The following is a 25,091-nucleotide window of genomic DNA, read 5'->3' on the forward strand; positions in this document are numbered from 1 at the left end:
TCCCTATGTCTTATGGTAGTGTATAGACTAACTACATCAATCACTATGAAATACATCCCGTTTTGTCATGGTATTGTTCTTACTCTATCTAAAAAATCAAAACCATCTTTAATGTATGGGGGTAGTTGTACCACCTTCTTTAACAGAAAATGATGTAAAAACATGCTATATTGTGAGTAAAATGGTTGCAGGAAGATACAATGGGATGGCCCGGAGGATTAACCAAGCTTTTATGTATTTTTGGTACACAAAAAAATTTCGCCATTGTGCTGTTCTTGTTCAGAAATTTATTTTTAGCATCTTCCTGGCTGAAATAATTCAACCTGACCCCTTTATGAATCAATTCCTCATAATTTTTAACTGCTTCTTGATAAACTGAAGATCTTATTTTACTATAAATTCTATCATTGTTAAGATGTTGATAGCGCATGTTTATGTATTGTATAGTGTAGTATTATTAATTGGTAGCCCTTGTCCGCCAGTTTAAACACCAGCTCTTTTCTTTCACTTAAGTTCTTTAAAGTTAACCATTCATTTTGTCATAGTATAATCAGATGCATTTCCAAAAAATAGCTTACATTCTTGTTCAACTGCATAGCTCAACATACAATGAAACTGTTCAATTTTTTCACACTTAGAAGGAGGTATAAACTTACTTTTGTATAAAATGCCACTAGTATCAAATTTACTATATACTTTTGCCTCTATATCTGAATTACATGAGAAAAAACTTTCCCCACTACTTTCAACATCTTCCACGCACATATCTTCCACATATACATTTTGTGTCATTTTCTGATTTTCAAAAAAGTCCATTAAATGTAATTTATGGACAAAATTAAAAATTTCCCCTTTAATTTCATATATTCTAGGGAGAGCCATGGGGATAAATTTCAAACCCCTATTTAGCACATTTTTTCAACATCATTAATTGTACATCCTGACAAATTTACAACATATTCAAAACTACTCATTTGTGCATCAGTTTGAAGTCCCAAGTTATTATGCTCATTTGCCCCATTTATTAGTATGGGAATTGTATCCAGAACATTGCTGTTGATCCTGCCAGACTCTATTCTTGTTTCCCTGTTGGGGTCCTTGTTGGTCACTAAAATTCTTATTTAAATAAGCTGAATTTTGTCCTTTCAGTAGTCGCGGATATTCAACCCAGTCTTCCCCTTCTCCTTCTGCAGACGAAGCTCCACTTTCGGCTGACCGATACTGATTTTGGCATTGTTCCATACCCTCTCCATTTTCCTGAAACCTAACCTGACGACGTCTGTTTGTTTTAGAAGAAGAAATAAATGCCTGCTTACCTTCATAGTCACGAAGATATCTTAATAACTTAATATTTTTCCATTCAATGAGTTCTTTCTCATAGGACACCAATTTATTATTGATGTCCTGCAAAAAACTATCAAAGACTTCATGACTAATTTTGCCGGTAATATCAGAGCAGGTCTTTTTAATATCCTCTTTAAGTTTAGCTGTCTTAAGCAAGTCTCTCTCTACCAGGATACTGACCCACTCAGCACTATATTTATGCACTGCTGCTACCCAATGCCTGAAAAATGTTTTGTCAGTATCACTGTTCAAATCAAAAGGTGTCAAGGGATTTCTAATTGCCCTTAAGCCTCTGGGTGTTATATTTAATTCCTGGTATCTATGAAGACTCTACAAATTGATGCTTCATAGATTTTTAATATTGTCACCTCTTGTCCAAATAGCTGGCCATCAGAAACCATTCTAGACAACCTAACAAGCTAGCTTTCACCAATGACTTTTTCTGGTGTAACAGATGGCAGTTACTATAATGCAGCAAGGAAATGGAGTAGGTTGGTTTTCTATATATAGTAAAAACAAATTCCTTGTTAGTAATATCTTTTGGGATCTGTATATCCAGGTAATACAATTACATTGTACCATTTCATCCCATACACAAAAAATGCATGTATCTTCCAAAAACCTTGTAAAGAGTTTCCACAAATGAATAAACCTAGAATTAAAAATAAACATCTTTTCCCAGGGTTAGGTTATTTAAGGAAGTAATATTATTTGATTACTTGGTTCTGAAGAAGTCCTTGAAAATGCTGACAGCATGAAGATGTTTAGTTGTTGGTGTATTGTGTTTTTATTAATCTTGTGTGATTAACAGTTTCAAGTGTAGTACCTGCACCATCTCTCTTTTGTTTGCTTTTATGCAGAAAAATACCCACAGAGATTTTTTTATACATATTCATATTACTGTTGCCAACTTTACAAACATTTAAATAAAAACAATAAATATTATTAAATAATACTCCAAACCATAACAGCATATAGAATATATGCATGCATTATCCTTTTTACATGACAAAATGTTCTGCACATTCTGTTCCCTCCTTTCCACAAATATCTGATGTTTCACCTTCTAAAATTACAACTTCATTTTCTAAATTACTACCATTTAACTTTAACCAACTGCTATCCCCCAATTAATAAATGTTTGCTTTACCCAGCCCTCTAGTATTATGACTCTCAAAGTTAAACATAAACAGCAACTGTCTTCTTCAAATTGCCATTGTCCTATATTATAATAACTCACCCCACCACTATTGCTTTCTCTAATCCATTTCCACACCTCCCATCTCCTGTTTTGTCTTCAAAAAATCCCTACCACTGACCTAAATTTTATATCTTCTCACTAACCAAACATTACATTATACCCAAATTTCCTTCATCGACTTTTTGGCTTCCACTTTGCTGTATATACCCTCTACTGTCTCCTGACCATTTCCATGATTCAGCAGTCATCTGCCTGATCTTCCCAGCTGCTAAATGAAGTTCATACCATTCTTTCCTTCTCTATAATTCCTCCACAAGCATACCCCCAAAGCACAACATCCAATCATCAAAGAGTTCTTTCCTATGAACCATATCCCACGTTTTTTCTAGCCTGATTCCACTTCTTCTACCATATTATATGTCTTCTGTCCACTGCATATACGGCTGATCCACATTCTCCTTAGCACACCTCCAGTAAGGACTATAACCCTCCTTATAGACCTGTTTTGGCATTCTATACTACTTGTGTATTAATGTAGTATATTTTCCACTGAAGTACCAACCTTTCTGCAGCAGCCTATTATTTCTCATATATTCTCCAACATGTATCCATGACCACCTTTCACCAACCTTTTACATACCCTATATATTCTTTACTTTCTCAGATTTTCTCCTGCCATATAACATCATCTTGCAAGTCTCCGAAAAACAACTTATCTCTTGCATCAACCTTATACACCTTTCATACCTCATCAAAATCCATCCACTATCCACTACATTCATCCTTTAAATCCCACACTCTTTGAATTCTTTACCTCCTCCCATCTTCTCAACATGCTTCCCTCTTTTTGTACCTGTTTTCTTCGGACCATCTAGAGTATCTATTCCCAAACTTCCCTGTCCAAATCTCCTGTCTAAATACTTCATTTAACATTTGTCTGTATCCTTATCTATGTCATTATAAGCTCATATATACACACACCCTTCCATTCTTCCACCCTTTGCCCTACTTAACCCACTCCAAGTCCCTACCATCATGCTCCCTTATGCAGTGTGAAATAATAATAATTAAAATACATCTTCTAAGATCAGAGGCATCTCATCGCCCAAACCACCTATCTAAATAAACATTTCACATTTTTTTTTTATTTCTCACCATCACCTTTTCTTGCAGCTGTACTTGTATATGACTCCTTAGATATATTACATGCAGCAAAAGAAATGTCTTTATCACTTCTATTTTGCCTCCTAATGTATTAAATCTCTCTTCTTACTTATCTAATATTTGACATACTTTCTCCCTAAGAATTTCCAGCTTTCCTCTCAAATTTGTGCTACTGAAGCATAACCTGAAGCCCTAAATACCTGCCCAAACAGCCACAAGGAACCCTATCCCCCTTCCTCATTGCCAGTTCTCAAGATTGCCAATATATTTGAGTATAATAGTAATCATGATTCCTCCCCAGACCTCTGGGAAAAGCTAAAATCCCTATGAGCTGTGCATTTGCATTTTCTGCTACCATTATGCAGTCATCAACAAATAAATACCACTGTCCATGTGTCCTTCTTCCTGAACTCTTCAAACTTCCATAATACTCCATAGCGGACAAAAATAGTCCCAGTGAAAGGTGAGAGCTTTGCTGAATAGTCCTCCCATCTGAGTCTGCTCATTCAAACCCCAGTTTATAAACAATCTCAATAAATATTTAACCCCTCCCAGAATCCATCTATCTTCTCTAATTACCATCCACAATACCGTCTCCATATATTCTCACAAGACACAAACAAAAGCATTTTGCATATTCATAAGGCCTATCCCAGCCTCCCCAGCTTCTATCCAATACATGATACTTAACAATGCTCTCTAGTCATCTACAGATGACATATCTGGCACAAATCCCACCTTTTATCTCCCTTTAAACTTTAGCAACCCTCTCTTTAATCTAGCTGTGAACACTCTTACCAGTATTTTTACATCACATTGCAACATGATGTGGGCCTGCATCCAGCACATCCCCCTTCTTTTCATATAAAATCAAGGATGTGGCTTCTTCTGTGGACACAGAGAGCCTGCCTGCATCCAGTTTATGTATTAAACAACGCTAATAATACAGCTCCACAATCCCAGAGAAAATAGTTTAAGCAGTCATAACACTATATTTTTTTTCTTTATGGCATAAGTCAATCTATAATCTCTTCTACTAACTAAGTAATCATTCATGTTCTGGCTGATTTCAGAGGTATGCCAAATAGAGACATAAGACTTTTTACAACAGTAACAAATCATGTGTTATACAGTTATATAATGACAAGTTGTGCAGCAAATGAATAAATATATTATAAGCGTGAATAAAACTATGGAAAGCTGTGGGGAGGCAAACACAAACTCTTAATGAGAAGTCTGCCACAATAAATTTTGTAACTGGGATGTGTATGAGAGTTGTAAAGTCTGTGAATTATCATTTCAAATGTCACCAGTGAAAGTGATACTACAAAAGAGGCCGCTGTTCATCTAAACATCTCCCACTCGTATGACACTCTTCTGACAGAATGTCAGTGATACAAATGGGCATTAGACAGCTGTTCAAGTGCCATTACCACAACGTATCTGTGTTACTTGTATGTGTGAGTGTTCCTGCTTGCATGTGCACGAGTCTGCATTTGCGCGTACATTTACATGCACAGACATGTACGTGTATGTGCATACATGTGGTGTACAAGTGTGTGTCTGTGTGTGCACGTATGACTGTGCATGTGCACATGCATTAGACTTTGTTATGCCTAAAACTGTTGATTTGGATGGATATGATTGCTAAATGCTGTCACAGCGCATAATGCTTGTTTATAACTGCTCATAACACTGCCAGGTATCTGTAGTACTACTTTCAGAAATGTCATAAGCACATTCACTCCATTAAATATGTATACAAATATGTATTCAATATGAAATGTAGTGTAACTATTCCCATAAAAGTGTGCTATAACAAAGACACTCTATCTCATGGAAACTTAAGTAAACTCGCAGATGTTAGGGACTCAAATTGTTTACTTTGGCCATGCTTATTTTTTCTCAGCCACAGAATGTGAAAGCAAAGGCACATAATATTTGGATGCTGTAGTATCTTGACCACACATTCCTTTGTCACATTATGTTGCTTGCAATATCAAAAGCTATAATACTAATATCATACCAGAAATTGATTTATCTTCTACATTTTGTCCTATTATAGACAGTGCCTGGGCTAAAGAAATATTTAGACCTACACCAATAAAACTCTTGCAGCTGATCTTCAACATAAATGGTTATTTAACTAATAAGTAGATATCCATCTTAACCTATGAATTCCAGAACTGTTTAATTTCAGGATTTGCTCCAAATCAATGGAAAGGAGAGATTATTGTTCCCATACCCAAGGGTGGTGACTCTCAGTCAGCTAGTATTTAAAGACTGACAAGCTTAAAACTTGTGCAACAGGGAAATCTTTTGAGAGAGTTATTTTGTTAAAATTTCTGTTTCTATGACTCTTACAAATGCTGGATGGGTCCCAACATGGATTTATCTAGGAAAGCTCTAACTTTTCTTATCTGTTAGATTTTTATTCTAGCATTACAAATGCTCCTCATGAAGCTTTGCCAGTGGATTCAGTATATTTAGATTTAAATTTATATTTAAAGCTTTTTATTTAGTTCCACATATTAATATCAAAAATATGGGTCTATATTATATCCTCGAAGAGGCACTCCATCGAACGCCTCTTCATCGCCCCTTCAACATCGAACTCCCAAAACAGGCAATATCAGCAATTTCTTTCCCTGGAAAAGAAATCGCTCGCCCTAACAACATTACAAAGTGGGAGGCTTTGCCCACCCCCCCAACGTGGGGGGATGTGCCCCCCCACATCCCCCCAACTAAATATACCAACTCCAAGATTGCACTACAGTGGGGAAAATGGCAAACTGACAGGGATGACCAAGAGATTTCTTTCCCAGAGAAAGAAATCACTGATATGGCCATTTGCTATTTGAGGAGTTCGATGGAACGCCTCTTCGAGGATATAATATAGACCCAAAAATATTTATTATGACATTAAGTAAACTCTTATATAATTCAATAGATTTCCACTTGGATGTGAAACAGAACTATGTTTGTTAAAAAACAGAAGAGCTCTGAATCCAAGCATGTCTATAAAGGGGTCCCTTATGTGTCTGTATTGGCTCCACATTTCCTTAATAATTTCAGGATGGATATTCCCAAGTATGACTACATATGGTCTAACAAATATGTAGATGATGGGAATTCATGTTTGGTTCTAGTATCTAATGTTAAAGACTTGGTTAAACTACAGAACAAATTGATGACTTAATATTGTGAGAAGAAAAATGTTAATTCTTCAAAATTAAAATGTGTGGTAGCTATGCAGTTGTGGGGGGGGGGGGGTGCAGAAATGTGTGAGCCTGGTTTAACACATACATAGACAAAACCAAGACTGAGCCTGCAACCATAAACTTCTGTGTCCTCCACACCTGCATGGCCTTTCAACCCAAATGGTCGATGTAAGGCTACTAAGGGCAGCAGGTACCTTCAGAATCAGAATGTCTGCTAAAAAGAAGAAAATTAGCACTTGGAATAGATGTAAACAAAAAGCTGGCTTCCAGTAATGCAAATATCCACATATCTGATTTCCACCCTCCTGTACAAGATCATAGAAGATGGGTATTGTCCCTCATTAAAAAGAAAACTACCCATCAGAGGACAGGCATATTGTTTGGGAGGTATCCAAGAGAACGCTATATTAATTAGTTGCCCCCCTTTCAAAACAGCAGTTAGGGAATCATCTTCTCTGGACTTGGACCACTTTCTCCAGAAATCAAGTCACAAGATTCCCTGTCAAGCTCCAAGAGATCACTTTCTGAGCAGTACTAATGTATCAACAGCCTCTTTTAACCTCTTCAGTAAAAATGTCTGCAAATGCTTTAGGGACAATGGCTAAAAAGTCACCGAAAATGCATAAACGTATCACTGTCCTTGTTCATAACCCTGCTGTTACTCATCCATTGTTTAAATGTATTATTAAATATCCATTGTTTAAGTGTGCTTATTTTAATTTATGAAGACAATGCTTTTGAGCTATTTCATGTTCTACCTACACTTTGCTTAGTTAATGTTTATAATGTACATATTTGACTGTCTTAAGACACAGCTTCTAAATTAGCTCTATACATTTTAATGACTTAATGTACTCTATATCTTTCTCATTTGTTTGTACTATAAACTTAATGACAGTGTTACTTAGCCTCTGTGCCCAGCTCATGGGTAAAAGGGGCCCTTAGATCAGACCACCTACCCAGTTAATAAATAGTAAATAAAGAAATAAATAAAATAAGAAATACTTAGTTGTCAAAAACAGTACAGGGAATTTTTTGAGTGAAATACAACCCCAAAGAGAAATACTTTATCATGGGTTCCAGGTATTTATTACGGAGCCACACTACATCAGAAAAGCAGAAATCAGCCTTTGAAAACTATATTGTTTAGTCATGAATTGTTAATAATGGTTTGGTAGATATAAATCCTGTAGTTAAATGGCAGCCTAATATTGTAATCAAGCAGATTAATAGATCACTCCCTATGTAATTCTAAGATCCATAATTGTGAGTCCTGGAATTCCAAAAAAGTACCATCAAAACTAAAAGAGAACAGCAAAAGCTAATAATTACTGTTCCCTTTTAAAAGTTCTTCTGCACACCCCTATATGAGGGAATGGCGCCCCTATATGGTGGGACACACCTATACATCTTTCACTACTTACATGGAATAACTCCAAGATAATCATACCTCAAACAAAAAGGAAAAGTCTTACACACCCCTATCTTAGAATTAGTAAAATTCCACATTTTCAAACATTCAGTCTCACTGTTCCTAGGCTCAGCTTTACAAGTTATGGAATATCAAACTATTACCTTAATCACCAATGCTGTTTATGTGTTTGCTTTCCAAACTGAAAAACGCATGCATTTGTCTATGAAATTAGTTCTGTTATCAAGGCATTCTACCTTATCAGGTAGCTTTTCTGATAAAAAATATCATACTACAGACCTCATATAATGTTTCATGATTAACACAATGGAAACCAAAGTCATGTATCTATATATAAATCTTTTAACTGCTACTTGAACTTAAAGGAAAACTCCACATTAGAACTCAAAAAACATTTTTTTAATTGTGTCTTTGTTTTCTGAGCTATTTTAATGTATCAAAATCACTCCAAGTGCTTCTTTTAGAATTTTAATGTGTTTCCCTCAAAATGACGGATGATGGGGCCTGCCATGGTAACATGATCTTGCTTTCTTGCTTTCATTCCTTCTTCACAGAATATATTTCAAGTCCTCTTTATATGAGGCATGCTAGTCATAAGGAACTGGTGTTCTTTTCTCATGCCATTAAGATAGAATGGCAGGACTGTGAAGCACCATCATTTAAACACCCCTTATGTAACAGAGCTAAGTATGTGCCTGTCAGAGCTTGTTTCATGCAATAAATACTACTTCCAGCAAAAGAAAGTAGGTAAATACCAGGCTTTTGTAAAGGGGTTATTTTGTAGTTCTAAAAGAACTGACAGAACTTCCCCCACACACTCATGCTGAGGTGTGAAAGCTCTCACTGCAATCGATGATCCCTGCTGTATGTTTACAGGTGACAAGTAATAGAACTGCAAACTAAGTCTGTCTGCTACTTCCCAATGCCTTCAGTGGGAAGGTTTTTTCTCTCTCTTGAACAATGCAGAATTAAAACGTGTTTTAGTAGTTGCTTACTTATTTCTGTCATGTTCACCCCATTTTTTCTATTTCATGTTTATTTATACTTTGGTAACCACAAAAGCGAACTGGTCCCAGGACCCTTTCAGTAACAACTTGGGCTACATTGGCAAAGATAATAACAAGTATTAAATGCACTTAGTGATACAATGAAAAAAAAAATACTGACATAAAGTCATTGACAAAGATTGCATGTGCAACACATAGCCAATGTGTGACAGTGAATAAGTAAAACATTAAGCAATATTTACTAGAATGTATACATTAATAATGCTTAACTCTTCCTTGTTGTTTATTATAAATAACAAATTGTATGCACCCATATTGCACAAAAACGCATATATATATATATATATATATATATATATATATATATATATATATATGAATTCGTATCACGTCACTGAAAGGCCATTTCACTGACACCCATTTCACCGAGACCAAATCACCTAAAGTTCATTTCACTGAAAGTTCATTTCACCTAAAACTCATTACACTGACAAGTAGTACTCTAAGGCAAGTCATAGGTATATGTCCTTTTCCCCACTGTAGTGCGATCCTGGTGTTAGTATATATAGTTAGGGGGTGTGGGGGGCAGAGACCCCCACAGTGGGGCATGTGGTGGGCGTAGCCCCCACTTAATTTGGCTTCCTGTTGTCTGGTTTTGTTTTACATTATTTGGTAAAACCCAACTTGGTGGGGGCAATGCCACCCTGGTGTTAGTATATATAGTTAGGGGGTGTGGGGGGCGTAGCCCCCACTTAATTTGGTTTCCTGTTGTCTGGTTTTGTTTTACATTATTTGGTAAAACCCAACTTGTTGGGGGCAATGCCACCCACACACCCCAAAACTATATATACTAACACCAGGATTGCACTACAGTGGGGAAAAGGACATATACCTTTGACGTGCCTTAGAGTACTACTTGTCAGTGAAATGAGTTTTAGGTGAAATGAACTTTAGGTGATTTGGTCTCAGTGAAATGGGTGTCAGTGAAATGGTCTTTCAGTGAAGTGATACAAATCCATATATGTATGTATGTATATATATATATATATATATATATATATATATATATATATATATATATAGTTCCCCTCCACATGACTGAATTTCTGTAAACTCGAAATTCATAAGCCCGAGGCCAGAATCTTGAATTTACAGAAACTCAAAAATGGGAAGGGAAACTAAAAAAAAAAAAAAAAAAAAAGGACACCTTTCTAATGTTTTTGCCCTACTTAAATATTCCTACTCCGAGATCGCACTACAGCGGAGGACAGGGAATTCTTCCGGTTTGCGCTATATGCATAAGTGCAAACCGGAAGATTTCCCTATCCTCCACTATAGTGCGGTCACGGAGCATTTAGATTTAGCTGCGGGGAAGCAGGGGGACCTTGCCCCTTGCAAAAAGGTAAGTGAGCTCTTTTTGATTTTTAAGCTCTATACTTCCCATTCACAATTTCAATTTCGAGTGAATGGAAGTTCGAGATTCTGGGCTCGAACTTATGGGTTTCGAGCTTCCATTCATTCGATCTTGTGAAGGGGAACCATATATATATATATATATATATATATATATATGTGTGTGTATATAAATAAAATCTGTGTATGTGTATATATATTTATAAAAAGAAACTGGTAACACCCAATGGAACACCCAATACTTTCAACTTCTTGACACAGTTTAAAGAGACAGTTTTTATTTAGGGACTGTCTCTATAAATTATATTTGGCATTCAATTTCACCGGCTCAATAGTTAATGAGTGGGAGTATATAAGCTGGGTAGCAAATGGTATTAATTGTATTCTGATGAAGTCCTTGTCAGTCGGATGAACGTGCTCAATACTTATACTTTTTAACTGTTTTTGTTTCTATGGTTTTTAACCATGCTGGACATTAATCAATTGTGTCAAGAAGTTGAAAGTACTGGGGGTTTCATTGGGTGTCACCCATTTTTTTTTCCATGCATGGTTTTTGGTTGATTTTGTACTTTTATACTTTTATGTATACAAAGACTTACATTCGGTGAAATTGTACAGAACCAATAAAGCAGAGCTAACTACCTGGCTATGTTGGACTCTATAACCATCTGATATACCAAACTGATAAGTATACTTTTTTGCACTTGATTTACACTGCACTGCATTGATATATTTGCTTCATTGTTTATTGCTGGCTTCTTCTGTCTGTTTTGTTTGTTTTTTTCTCAACCTCCTAATCAAATGTTGTTGTGCTCTTAAATCTGATGTCGTTGGAATTGCCCGCCACTGCTGTAAAACTGATTTTGGTCACGTTTGTTTCTTACGGTAATTCATTAGCTAGTTTCTGGGGGGGGGGTTGTTTTGCTTTCTGTAGAGTCAGCTCACCTAAGGTGTTAGCTATTGGCCAACACCTCAGAGTTTATCTGATTGCCTGAGCATTATTTTCTGTGTTGTACTTCTAGTAAAATACTTACATTCTGTGAAATTGTACAGAGCTAATATAGCAGACCTAATACCTGGCTGTGTTGGACTCTATAACCATATGATATACCAAACTGATAAGTAGAATTTTTTTGCACTTGATTTACACTGTACTGCATTTATATATTTGCTTCATTGTTTATTGCTGACCTCTTCTGTCTGTTTTGTTTGTTTTTTTCTCACCTTCCTACTCAAATGTTGTTGTACTCTTAAATCTGATGGCGTTGGAATTGCCCACCGCTGCTGTAAAACTGATTTTGGTCACGCCTCCCATTCTCATCTCATTTTCTCACTTAACTGAGTACAGTGAGATCATTTGGAAAGGACTACCCCCTTGCTTCTTTGATTTTGGACACTTCTCCCTGTCCCATCTCATCAGCTCAGTCTACTGAGTACAGAGAGCATTTGGGAAGACCAACCCCCTTAGTTTTTTAATCTTGAACTATCTTCTGTTTCCTCCCTCTCCACTTAATAAAATCAAAACCAAACCAAACGAAAAAAAAAAAAATACCTTATACAGCTGCTTTTACTGTAATTGTGTTCTTCCTGCTTTATCACCTTATTTTTGCTGTGTGTTCTTAAGTGTTCATGTGCTTTTATTCTGCTGCATTTATTACTGTTAGTATCCTGATTAGGGTCTATATCAGCATTTCTAAAATGTAATAGTTCGAATCACTAAATGTCGAATTGACATGATCGAACTACGCCGATACAAAAACCACATCCCCGCTACTGAAATATACCAACTCTGAGACTGCACTACATTGAAGTAAATGGAAATCTCCCCTTACAGAGATTTCCATTTACCCGTTCGACGTTCTGCACTTTTGGCATTCTTGAGGTGACAATATCAGATTCGATACTGTCAGCATTTGAGATGCTGACGAGAAGCCCTGATTAAATTTATCTGTTATTCTAACCATCTTAGTTTTGGTTTTAGCACTTGTGCTTCAGGCCAGTTACATTACATTTAAGAAGGTCTTTGTAGTCTACACTCTTGTGGACAAACCCTTATCAAAACCCTCTCTCCATATGTCCGCCCAAGTATTTGGAATACTATGTATTGACAGTTCCCTTCAGTTTCTCATGCCAGCCTGGTCGACATGGGCATACTGAGACAGTGTAGCAAATGCCTCATGTTTACTGACAACCCTCTTCTCCTAGCACATAATTCTTCTAATTCTGAGAAATGCATCTACATCAGTAACCTGGAATCCAAGTTCTCTCACGCCACAGTCAGTACTCCTGACAAAGAGGAGATTGCTAGCACAAACACCACACCACTCACATCACATAGCCAAGCACAACACACACCCACCTATGTAGAAGTCCTCAATAAAAACATACCTAAACAGCAGAGACCTCTATAACATACTCACAGACATTCCACACACAATACCAAACACATCACACAGCAGACAACACACCAGTGTCTCACAAACACAGCCCATAAGGCAAAACAATAAACCGTTACAGCCCACAAGGCATAACAATAAACCAAACATATACCGACTCAGTTGTGAGACACACCGATGTCCCTCTCACCAGGCTTGACAAGGAGAAGGTCATGGTCAGTTGTCTGTCTGGTGCTAGAATCCGCCACATCATGCATGCACTTAAGTCTCTCCACAACAAGTACAAGTATGACTCTATCATTGTCCATGTTGGTGTGAATGACTTGAGATGTACCTCCCTGGACTATATGAAGAGAGACATGACTGAGCTCTCAGAGTATGTGTCCCATGCAGGTATGGCCCTAGCCCTAAGCAGCATCCTACCTTCACCAAGAATACCACAATACCAACAAAAAAAAATTGCCTTCAACATTTGGCTTAGTTTCTGGTGTCATTCCAAGGGGATACAGTATCTGTCTGCCTGGGATGACATGGCTGACAGGCCTTGATGCTTTGCCAGAGATGGCCTCCACCTGTCACCACTGGGATTCCAGATCCTGGTCAAGGCTATCACCTCCCCCATTGTGCCTTTTTTAGGCTATGTCCCAAAGACAAATCTTCCAGCATAAAAGGTCTGTCAAAGAGCAAATTGAATGTCATGCTGCTTAACGCTAGGAGCCTTAACCTGAAAATGCACTTACTGGAGGCTCTCTTCATACTGGAAGATACTGATGTCTGCGTGGTCACAGAAACTTGGTTCAGGGCTGCGGAGAGCACCCCTGCCTTACCAGGCTGTACCTCATTCTACACTTTCTGACCCCAAAACGATGAGGTTGGAAAGACTAAGGGTCGTGGAGTCTCCATCTTCATTAAGGGCAGGCACACCTCCAGATTGGTTTGGCAACACAACAAACTGGAATTACTTCAGGTGCAACTGATGGTTGGCAAGACACCAATCCAAGTTATAGCCAGCTACAGACCCCCACCATGACTCAGGACACCCACTGCTCTTACCTGGATCTACATGACTCCATCAAGGTACCCCCTAACACCCTGATCCTTGGTTACTTCAACTATCCTACCATAGAATTGGTGAACTATTCCTGCACTAATGCACTCACTCAACAATTTCTTGACTTCATAAATTCTAACACACTAGACCAGCTCGTCTTATCCCCCACAAAGGGAGATAACATTCTGGACTTGGTTCTCACTAACATGGGGGACCTCTGCACCACTCCCATAGTATGTTCTTCCCTGGTGAGATCGGATCATCGGACTGTCTCGTTCAAAGTTTCTATCCCACCCAACCTCCCCAGTCATAATCAACCTAAAAATCATCTCAAAAGCTGACTACAGCCTGCTAAGGGAAGGTATCTGTAGCTTCACACCACCACCCCCATCAGAGGATGCACACAACTATGCTGAACAGTATGCCAATGCAGTATGCAAGTACCTGTACAACTGCATGGACTCAGCTATACCCAACAGAACTAAAACCTGCTCCTCAAGGAAATACAAACCTGTTTGGTGGACATCCTCTATCAACATGTTTTACAACAAAAGGAAGAAACTGTTGTCCAAAGGCAAAAAGGACCAAATTATAAATTGGAAAAACTCTCTCCTTAGCCTCAACAAGCAAATTAGAATCGACACTAGCCTCTGAAACAAAGAGAAGCCACATAGCCTACTTCAGTTATGACAAGAACCTCCATGGCAAAGCCCAGGCTTGTTCCGAATTAGTACTTAACAGTATCACATACACTGATCCTGCTGACTTAGCCAACCTGCTAGCAGATAGGTTCACCGCAAACTTCACCCCCTGTCCCCTCAAAGGCCCTTTCGACATCCCCGATACTTGTCCCGCACATTACATCTCCATAGATTAAGTGTTAAAGGCCCTATCCAAGGCAAAGAACATGGCTTCCATGGGACCTGATATTATCCCAGGCTGTGTTCTGTACCATCTCCAGCAAGAACTGGCTTCGGCATTGAGCACCCTAATTCAATCACAGCCTAAGTACAGGCTTCATCCCAGCAGAATGGAGAACTGCCATTGTCAACCCCTTGCACAAAGGTGGTGCCACTACTGACCCTGGAAGCTGTTGCCCCATTAGCTTGACAAGTCTGATCTGTAAATCCATAGAGTGTATTATTATGGAGCTCATAAACAAGAATATAGCCATTCTCCAAGCACTTGACCTAACCCAGTTCAGATTTGTCAAGGGCAGATCTTGCCTGTTGAACCTGGTTGACTTCTTTGAGACTGTCACCAAGGCCCTGGATGAAGAAAAGTCAGTACATACAGCTTACCTTGACTTGGCCAAGGCCTTTGACACAATGCCTTACTTGGTCATCATCGAAAACCTAATACAACTTGGCGTAAATCCCTATCTCATCAGGTGGGTGGCCAACTGGCTCACCAACAGGACCCTCAAGGTCAAAATAGGCACCTCCCCCTCTGATAGCAGACCTGTCAGTAGTGGAGTTCCTCAAGGATCTGTCCTGGGACCCCTACTGTTTGGCATCTACTTCTCGGAGATCCAGGCAAAGACAAACAGCCTATGGCTGACCAAGTTTAAGCATGACTGTAAGTTGCTCACTGTCATTGACTCCCCAAATGATGTTAACATACTACACGAGGGTCTCACAGCAACTAATGACTGGTACCAAAGTCACGGTCAAAGCTAAATGCAAAAAAAAAAAGTCATCAAACAATCTGTGGTGAGAGACCTGGGTACTCAGGTCGATAACAATCCCACACTGACCATCATGTAGCAGCAGTGGTCAGAAAAGCCTTTTACTCAGTTCATCTCATAAGTTAAGTGATTGCATCCAGAAAAAAGGAGGTTATTACCTCTCTATATTCCTCCCTCATTAAACCAATAATTAAGTATAATGCCCTATTTGGTATGTACCTTTCCAAACATCTGCACCAACGGAAAGGTCACAGAAATACCTCGCAAATAGAATCCATGGCCTCCAACATCTGTCCTTTGTGGACAGGATCAAATCACTATCACTCTACTTGGTATTGTACGGGTTGCACAGGGGTGATATCTGTGTCTTGCCTACAAGGCAGTCTCAGACCCTGCCCTACTAGAGATGCTCCACATCTGTAAGTCTAACTCCTCGTGCATTACCCGCTTGAAAGGCCTGAATCTAATATGCGACATCAACAAAACCTGCTGGAGAGACAGGTTTGTCTCCCAGAGGTTGCTCCTTCTCTGGAATAGACTTCCCATACACGTCAAACAGAGTACCTTGCTGACCCTCTTCAAGTGCAACCTTGATGAGTGGATGGGAAACCACATATTTGTCCCAGGGGTTCCACCTGTGTCCCTCACTTGACAGGGGTGACAGGTGTTGACTGAGGTTTCTTTTTGGGGATAAACTCTTGGCTAGGCTTGTAAGGGCCCCAGGGCCATTAGCCAAGTAACCTCCTATAATCGTACATGTGTACAAAAACATATTAGTGTGTGTGTGTGTGTGTGTGTGTGTGTGTGTGTGTGTGTGTGTGTGTGTGTGTGTGTCTGTGTGTGTGTGTGAGTGCCCGTGCATTTAAGCACAGTTAAGTACTTCTGATTTCCTTTTCTTAATATTTTTAATGCAAGAACACATAGTAGATATACGTTAAAGTAATTACAGCTGTATATTATGGTTGCCACCAATGGTCACATTTTCTTTGTGGACTACAAAATGCTCATGCATTCTAACAATGTAAGGACCAACTCAAAGTCAGTAGGAGTCTCTTACCATGGATCTGCATATACTAGATATGCATCCCCCTCTTGGAGGATGTCACAAAAAAGCATAAAACACCATTTTATGAACATTATCAGTGCACCTAGTTGACAGGGATGATATTTGTATCTCTTTCTGCAGTTCTTTCCAGTGGGAGGTGGGGGGCTTTAAAATGGTAAATGTGTTGATACTTTATGAGAAAAAATATTTTCTGACTTTTCCCTAAATGTGACATAACTCTTTGATACTACATTTAAGTTAACTTAACATATAAACTATTATAAGCAACCAACATTTAAAGCTTAGCATTTGAATACCGTGTTGCTGCTTATGTAAATTTGTCAAAAGAGGTGGCAACTGTCTTTAAACCCCTGAATGATCTAATGACTTTGTTTTGCTATGCAAGGGGAGTATTAAGTTCTCCTCCTCTCTACAATAATTTATTTATTTATTTGCAGTTTGATTACCGGGGAAGTCCACTGGATCAAATTGACCAATTTTCAGTGGAGGCCCAGGAAGAAAAGCTCCAAGATGCATTTTACAATTTAGATACAACTGATAGCTAATATTAAAGGTAATATGTAGAATAGTTACTCATAAATGCATTCAATATCATGCATAGTTAACAAATTCATTAAGCTTGAAGGTAGGGAGCATACAGTTTCATTTGAAGAAAACAGGTATGTGTTAGGTGTGAAAACAGTTTACATACAAACCTTTTAAGAAAATGTAAACACACTTTACATACACACATCAACAGCAGAATGCTATTTACAACATTTACAAGGTTGGGCTGTGTGAGGGTAGCTGTAGGAGTTGTTGAGAGCTTAGAGAGAAGCTATAGAAATTGTTGAGAACTTAAATAGGCTCATAGGAAGATAACTATGAGAGTTGTAGAGCTTGGAAACCACAGAGAGAACCCCCTTTGATTAGGTTGGGTGAAGGCAGGTACATTTCTATTTAGTGGACAGTTGTTTGAATAGTTGGGTTTTGAAGTTTTCTGAGTTTGGTATGGTTCTTAGTGTGGAGGGAAGGGAGTTCCATTTTTTGCCTAGTGAGAAAGAAAGGAGAAGTTGGCCAGTAGGATGTTTAGGTTTATGGATAGTAATTAAGTTCTGATTTTCAGATCTGAGAGCTCTGTTGGGTGTATAAGGGGGAAGGATGTTAGTTAGAGCGGGACATTTTGTTGGGTGAAATATGAGTCTAGATGCAGTAGTGAGTTGGAGATAATCTAGGTAGTTTGGGAGTTCAAGCCAATTCAGGGATTGTAGGGTTAGGCAGTGATGGGTAGTATTTTTAGATTTAGAGGCAAATTTAGAGATTTTGTTGTAGCAGTTTTCTAGTTTAGAGGTGATAGAGTAGGACACGTTGGTTAGGAGAGGGGCTCCGTATAATAAGGAAGGAAGAAGATAAGTCGAGGCCGGAGTTTGCCTGGTAGAGTTGGAGAGAAAGCAATTATTCCTATACAGCATATGTAGCTTTTGGTGGGTTTTCCTAATATTTTGTTGAATATGAATATCAAACTTGAGGTGTTCATCTATAGTAATGCCAAGCAGTTTGGCAGAGGAGTCCACTTCTATAGGTGAGTTGGTGTGACTATAGACTTTGAAGTTGTTTTTATCGTAGGAGAGGGTCTTTGTGGGAGGGAATAGTAGAATCTTTGATTTATTGCATTGAGAGAGAGAGGTGGTTTTGGCGCATCCAGTTTTCAGTTGTTGAGAAGACAGTTTGGGTTTTAGTCAGCAATTCAGAAAGGTTTGAGGCAGAGCAGACTAAGGTTGAATCATCTGCGTATTGAATGATTTTAGCATCAGGAATAGCAGTGTGAAAGTTATTGATGAAGATGTTGAAAAGCATTGGCCCAAGGATAGATTCCTGTGGTACGCCAGTTGGGGTAGGTAGGAAGGAAGAGATGGAGTTCTTCCACTTGACTGCCTGTGATCTGTCTGATAGATAGCTGGAGAACCAGGATAAAGCATTATGTGAGAGATTAAGGTTTGAGAGATGACAGAGAAAGTGCTTGTGGGAAACAGTATCAAAGGCTTTAGACAGATCGAGTAAAACAGAAGAAACTAAGTGTCCTGAATCTCGGGCTTGATTGACAGTTTCTAGGAAAGAGAGTAGAGCGGTTATTGTGCTATGGCCTAATAAAACAGTGGAAAACAGTTCCACATTTCTCTGTCTTTTTTATATCAGCTGCTGTGCTCCTGACATTAGCAGGATTAATTTCCCATCTAAGATTGGCAGTAGTACCTGACAGGGTAAACCACAGTTTTAACTGTGTATATGACATGTCATGCAGGCGGAGACAAATTCCTCTGCAAAGTATGTGAAAAACTTAAACTTAAAAAAGGGAGGTGGGCTTTTCCTTCCTTTGATTCCAATGCAAGGAAATAAAAGTTTTAAAAAGTACAAACAGGTTTCTGGTACCTAACCAGTACTGGAAACATATTGTAGGGAGAAAAGAAACCTAAGGATTGAGTTAAACTGTAGGAGAGGGTGGGTTTTCCGTTAATGCTCACTGAGCTGATTAGTAAACATTTGCACAATGGAGAAGTGCAGAAAATAGCATATTATACAGCTGCCATTTTACTGATTTCAAAATATAAAATATACAGTGTTAGTGACTCACTTAATCATTTTGAGTCAGTTTGTATAGAAGCCTGTAATGAGCTGTTGTAATCAGATGTTTCTGTCAGTCATTATGCATGTAAAAAGCTTGTACACTGGATCACTTTATTTTGTAAACTCCATGAATATTAAACAGATCTATGTTAGAATGCTGACATCACAAACAGTCAACATTCAGTACATCAAACACCCAATATAGAATGGTCAGAATATCAAAACTATGCCCAAAAGTGTAAAACACTGCTTTTTTTCAAATCTCAGAAACAAGCTACTACAATTTGCTGATCTTCTGAATATTTGACATTTTGATTTGATGTTCTAATGGTCAACAGTTTTGACTTTCAGTCATCTAATAGGTACCTATATTAAACAGCCTAAGCAAATGACTAATGTTGCATTAATAAAGGTTGGTCAGATGTTGTATTTATGTAGTGAAATGCTTTCAGCAGTGGACATTCTCCTATACTTACTGTTTATTCCCACCCATGGCAATATCTCACACAATGGAATCATAAAAACAAAAGGATACAAGTGCCGCAGGTTATCACTCATTTGGGCCATATCAAGTCAGGACCACACTAAAGGAATATTTGCAGAACTTAGAAGAAATGTTGAAAAGACCAGAGGATGGATATTTTTAGCTTAAGAAAATTTACCATGTTGTGTTGGAACAGAAGTACTATATTTGAAACATTTACTGCAGGCACATGGCTTACTTTCTGTACAGACTAAAATAAAAAAGCCATAACTGGGGCTCCATTTCCTACAGGTGTTACTGAGCTGAAAGCATATTTGGGTTTACGTAATTATTATATTAGGTTCTTAGCAAATTCGGCAAACCTGTTAACTTTTTTTTACATTATTTTAGTAATGATTTATTATGGATAGGGAAAAGCACAGAATGCATATCTTCAAAAACAGAAGATTACTGCAGACCGCTGATGTTATTGTTCATTATTCATCTGGTAACATTAGAAACCGCTTTACCTTGCTTGGTAGGGTTGCCAGCTGTCCGGTTTTTGACCAGACTGTCCGGTTTTCTGACAAACTGTCCAGTTACCAATTTCATTCAAAACCAGACAGGTGAGGTCCGGGTTTTGTGCCATTTTGCTAAGTTATTGAAATTAAATGCTGAAGTACTGATACTGAGAAAACAAAGAATAGTAAATGATATCGTAGAAAACACGGGTAACAATCCCCTAGTTATTCCTTTGGTAGCCAATATGGGTTACAACCTACAGTGTGAACAACTGAGAGAATACTAACACAAATTACAAAGTTTCACACAGTAGCAGCACCCATCATATAACGAATGTCATGCTTGCTTCCTCCCAACACGTAAATCGTAGGATCTACACATCGCTCAGATTTGCTATTAGGTGTGGTTTCTGACTGTGTAGCACTTTAGGTTGTTGTAGTTCAATTACCTTTAGTCCCCCCTTAGTTACACAGAGGTGGCTGGAGGTTGTGGGAAGAGGTAGTGCTATACTTGGCAATCACTGCTTAGTCGCTTGGGTTGTATTGCGGCTTAGTAACCAGCAAGTGCCATTACTAGTACTGGAAACCATCAGGGCCACCCACTTAGTTTCACTTGAGTCCAGTAGACTCCCAGTTGTCCATTCTGCAGTTGCTGCCTGCAACAGACCCCGGCCCTGCTCGGTTCCCTGCCTTTCGTTCTGTGCGTCGCCGTCATCTTATCATGTCAGCAGAAGGTGATTTCGGGAATCCTCTGAGGAAATTCAAGCTGGTGTTTTTGGGCGAACAGAGCGGTGAGTTTCTATGATAAGGCATTATTATTTATATATTTTAAAGCAAGTTGCAACACTGAACTTTGCTGCTATGTGTTGACATAAAAAAAAAAAAAAAACATTTGGTTACTGACGATCTGTGCATCCCAGGTTGTAGAGTATTGGTAATGAAATGCATAATTACCTTTTAGGCTGTTAATGAATTAAAACTGTTATTTTGTGGGTGTTCTCTGTATTTATGTCTATATTACTAAATTTAAGTTTATTATACTTTTAGTAAGAAATCTGATTTATGTTTTTGTTTCTTTAAACATTAGCAGTTTAGACCTTAGGTGTTTTGCGATTATCAGTAGTTGCTAGTACTGTACGCATTAGTATGGAATTAATATAGTTGCTAGTACTGTATGCATTGCATTGGTATGGAGGTAATGAAATCTTAATCAGCTAAATTGTAAGAATGGTTTGTTTTATAGAGTAATGTAGCTTGTAAGGAAAGTTCTTGGAAAAACGTTTTGAAAGTGTGGGTAAAGAAAGTAGAGGAGTTACTACTGTTTTTTGTTATGTATATCTGTTTATGTTATACGTGTGTTTCGCATTTTTGTGCATACATGTGGTGTATATTGACTGCTTTTTATTGAGTGCGTTCTGCAATTGTTTTGCATATAATTAAATGCAATTTATGATATCTGCTCTTTCTGGAATTTCAGTTAAAATAGGATCTCATGATTGGATAGTCCAACAACTTTAAATTAAATAATGAACATTTACTTTGCTAAGCAAATATGGGAAGATGCAGTAAAGTATTTATGATTTTCACATTGCAAAGTATTCTTTAACAAACCTTTCCAGACACAGCATTGTATCAGAATGACAATGGAGTGTGGTGATGTTTAGCTTAGCACTACTGGCAGGGACATTTGTAAATCGTCTGAAAGCAGGCATCCGACACAGAAAAAAAGAGGGCGTTCCCATCAACTGATGTCACGGTGATGACATAAAATGGGTGGGGCACGGATGAGAGAGGGATGGGGAATGGGTCGAGTTATGGGTGATGTGAGGGGTGTGACTTTAGTCTGGTTTTAGCCACAAAGAAAGATGGCAACCCTATTGCTTGGTCATTATTTTAGACTTGCTCCTGATTGATCAGTATATATTTGCTGTGTACATCTACACATTTCAAGCTGCATCTCTTTCAGGATTAGCTATCTTAACAGTTTTTTGAGGGGAATTTGATGTTTCTAATCCTGACCTGCTTTGTGGGTGTATCCATGTCAGGAATCCTAGTCAAAAATGTTTTAAAAATTTCAAAGGAAGATTAATTTCACTTGAGATATTGGTGTAAGTTGCAACTGAAGAACCTGTATCAGTTAAGATAGAAGAGAAATATTCCTCCAAAATCTTTAGATTTACTTATTAAACCTACAACTACGTGTTTTGTGTATGAAAGGTATATACCTATTCAGCTGAAGGGCTATGGCAGATAAAAGTGAATTGTCTTATTTGGAAAAAGTAAGAATGCATACTGATTTCACAGAAGAACCAGTAATTTAGCCAGATATTCTAGTACAGAAAATATAAATTAAGCTTCTTCAGTGTCAGACCATTGTCTCATTATATATTAATGTTGTGCAAATATACTGTGTGTGTGTGTTTATATATATATATATATATATGGATATATATATATATATATATATATATATATATGTAGATATATATATATATACATATACATACACACACATACACATGTATATGTGCTTACAGTTGACAAGAGTGAACGCTCACATGAGCAAACGCTTTTTAATACTGTAAAAATGTGAACACTCATGAGCAAATGCCCTGTTACATCGAGTTTCTGCTGGCAGCATTTTGCACTGGATCATACTGCAGCATGGTAAAGTGGCTGTGTGATCTTAGAGTTAGTACATATAATTAGCAGGGGGTAGGAGGGCGCACCCACCTACACAAATTAGTTTTCATTTTTTTCGATGTTCGATCATTTTACCATGTTTAAAATGATCGATTTGTCTGTGTTTGCTCTTATGAGCATTTGCAGTTATATATAGATATATAGCAATAGTTATACACAGAATTCCAAGTTTTCAATATCCACACTACTGTAAACCACTATTCATGTAGGTAGCTATTTCTTAGCATATTAAAATGTGTGGTGTATTACAACATCTTGCATACACATTTATACACTACCTTATTTGGTTTACAGTTTTGAAAGCTGCCATAAGATGGTGCAAGTGTTCAGACACTAGGGTTTATTTGTGATGCAGTTGTTTTAGAACCGGTCCAATGTAGTTACATCCTGTTTCTTTCACTAAAACTGTACACATTTGCTGGTTTTGTAGAATCTGTATCCCAAGGCTAAGTTTTTGAACCGTTAAAAGTATCTGATTTCTGTTCAAGATGTAAAAGAAACATCTAGAAAAGGCATTCCCCTGAACAAACAGTAACCTATCAAGTAGACTTAAGAGGATTTGACTTAGTTTGTCCTCAGGCATTACTGCAGACCTAGACTCAGTGGAAGGTCTGTCATGTATAAGCTGGAGCAAACAGACTTGCAATACTTTTTATATTTACTGATATATTAAAAGCTGCATCACTGATATCACCATAGCATGCACCTGGCTGGAAAAAAAATCACATTTGTGAAAATTAAAATAGAATGACACTAGTCTAAATAGCATTTCTAAATTATAGCCCCTGCAAATGCAAAGAAGACTTGTACCAGGGATTAATGATGCAAACAACATATTTACCTCATAATTAGTGTGAAGACTCACCTGAGATGGACCCACCACTATAAACTGCAAAATAAAGAAAAATAATATTCAGTGGTACCATTTCTTGCATTCATGACTGCATATAATTTAAACATGACCCATTTGTGAAAATGTCAGATTATAACTTAAACAACTTTTCACCTCTTAAATCTTTAAGTCTAAATCTAGTCACGTTAATAAAATATATTTTTCACTTTTAAGCACTTATGGGCTCTAAACACTGATTTCATGAAAAACTATATAATGACATACATACTGCTCTATCAAATAAATTTAGACAACTGCTGTTCAGTTTATATACCAGCATAATCCCGAGGTCCGTCAAAATGTATATGAAAACGGGTATATTCTCTCAGTTGCATACATAGTCACTAGGTTTGGGAAGCATACTATACAGATACTGTAAAATCCAAACCTGGGATACAACCATTGCTATTTAAAGTTTTAATATTAAATCAAAGCTTGACCTTACACACTCCTCAACCACTAGAGGAAGAATGCTGGACAAAGCCAAAAATAATGTGGTGACAAAAGCCCAAAACGGAGATAATTCATAGATATTGCTTTATAAACTTAGAACATTGACAGAATAGCAGGTTTTGCATTACTAAGCATTTTCTGAAGGATATGAAATCTGAAACTCAAATAGCACTTGTTATTTAATGACTTCGTTCCTCAATGATTTTTCAGAAAACCACAAATTTTATGAGGAAAAGACCAAAAAATATGAAGCAAAAATTTGGACATTCTGTGAAAATCTGGGCAGTTAAGAGGTATGTGAAATCAAAAAGGCTTTGATAGTGAACGAGGCCATATATCTTGCCCTAGTCCAGCAATCCTTTCTTTTGTTATACTTACCTCTTGTTTCAGCTTTTCTCATTATAATTCTAGTAACAGCAGAGAATTCACGTGAATATCTGCATTCACATGTAGCACCATTACTCTCCCATTGA

At 37.7% G+C, this 25,091-nt stretch overlaps 1 protein-coding gene across 4 annotated transcripts in view; it reads right to left on the minus strand.

The window, feature by feature from the left end:
• The window catches only part of THBS4 (thrombospondin 4), a 972,706-nt gene that overhangs the window by 728,482 nt on the left and 219,133 nt on the right, over positions 1-25,091 (minus strand). For 3 of the 4 annotated variants that reach the window (XM_044063723.1, XM_044063722.1, XM_044063721.1), the window contains exon 5: positions 24,139-24,162. The exons of the other annotated variant lie outside the window; for it this stretch is intronic. In XM_044063723.1, coding sequence (XP_043919658.1) covers positions 24,139-24,162 — 24 coding nt within the window. The remainder of the gene's footprint in view (positions 1-24,138; positions 24,163-25,091) is intronic. 4 annotated transcript variants of the gene reach the window in all.

This window comes from Protopterus annectens, chromosome 2.part2 (assembly GCF_019279795.1).
Source record: "Protopterus annectens isolate FY-2018-M chromosome 2.part2, PAN1.0, whole genome shotgun sequence".
In the NCBI taxonomy this organism is placed as follows: Eukaryota; Metazoa; Chordata; order Ceratodontiformes; family Protopteridae; genus Protopterus; species Protopterus annectens.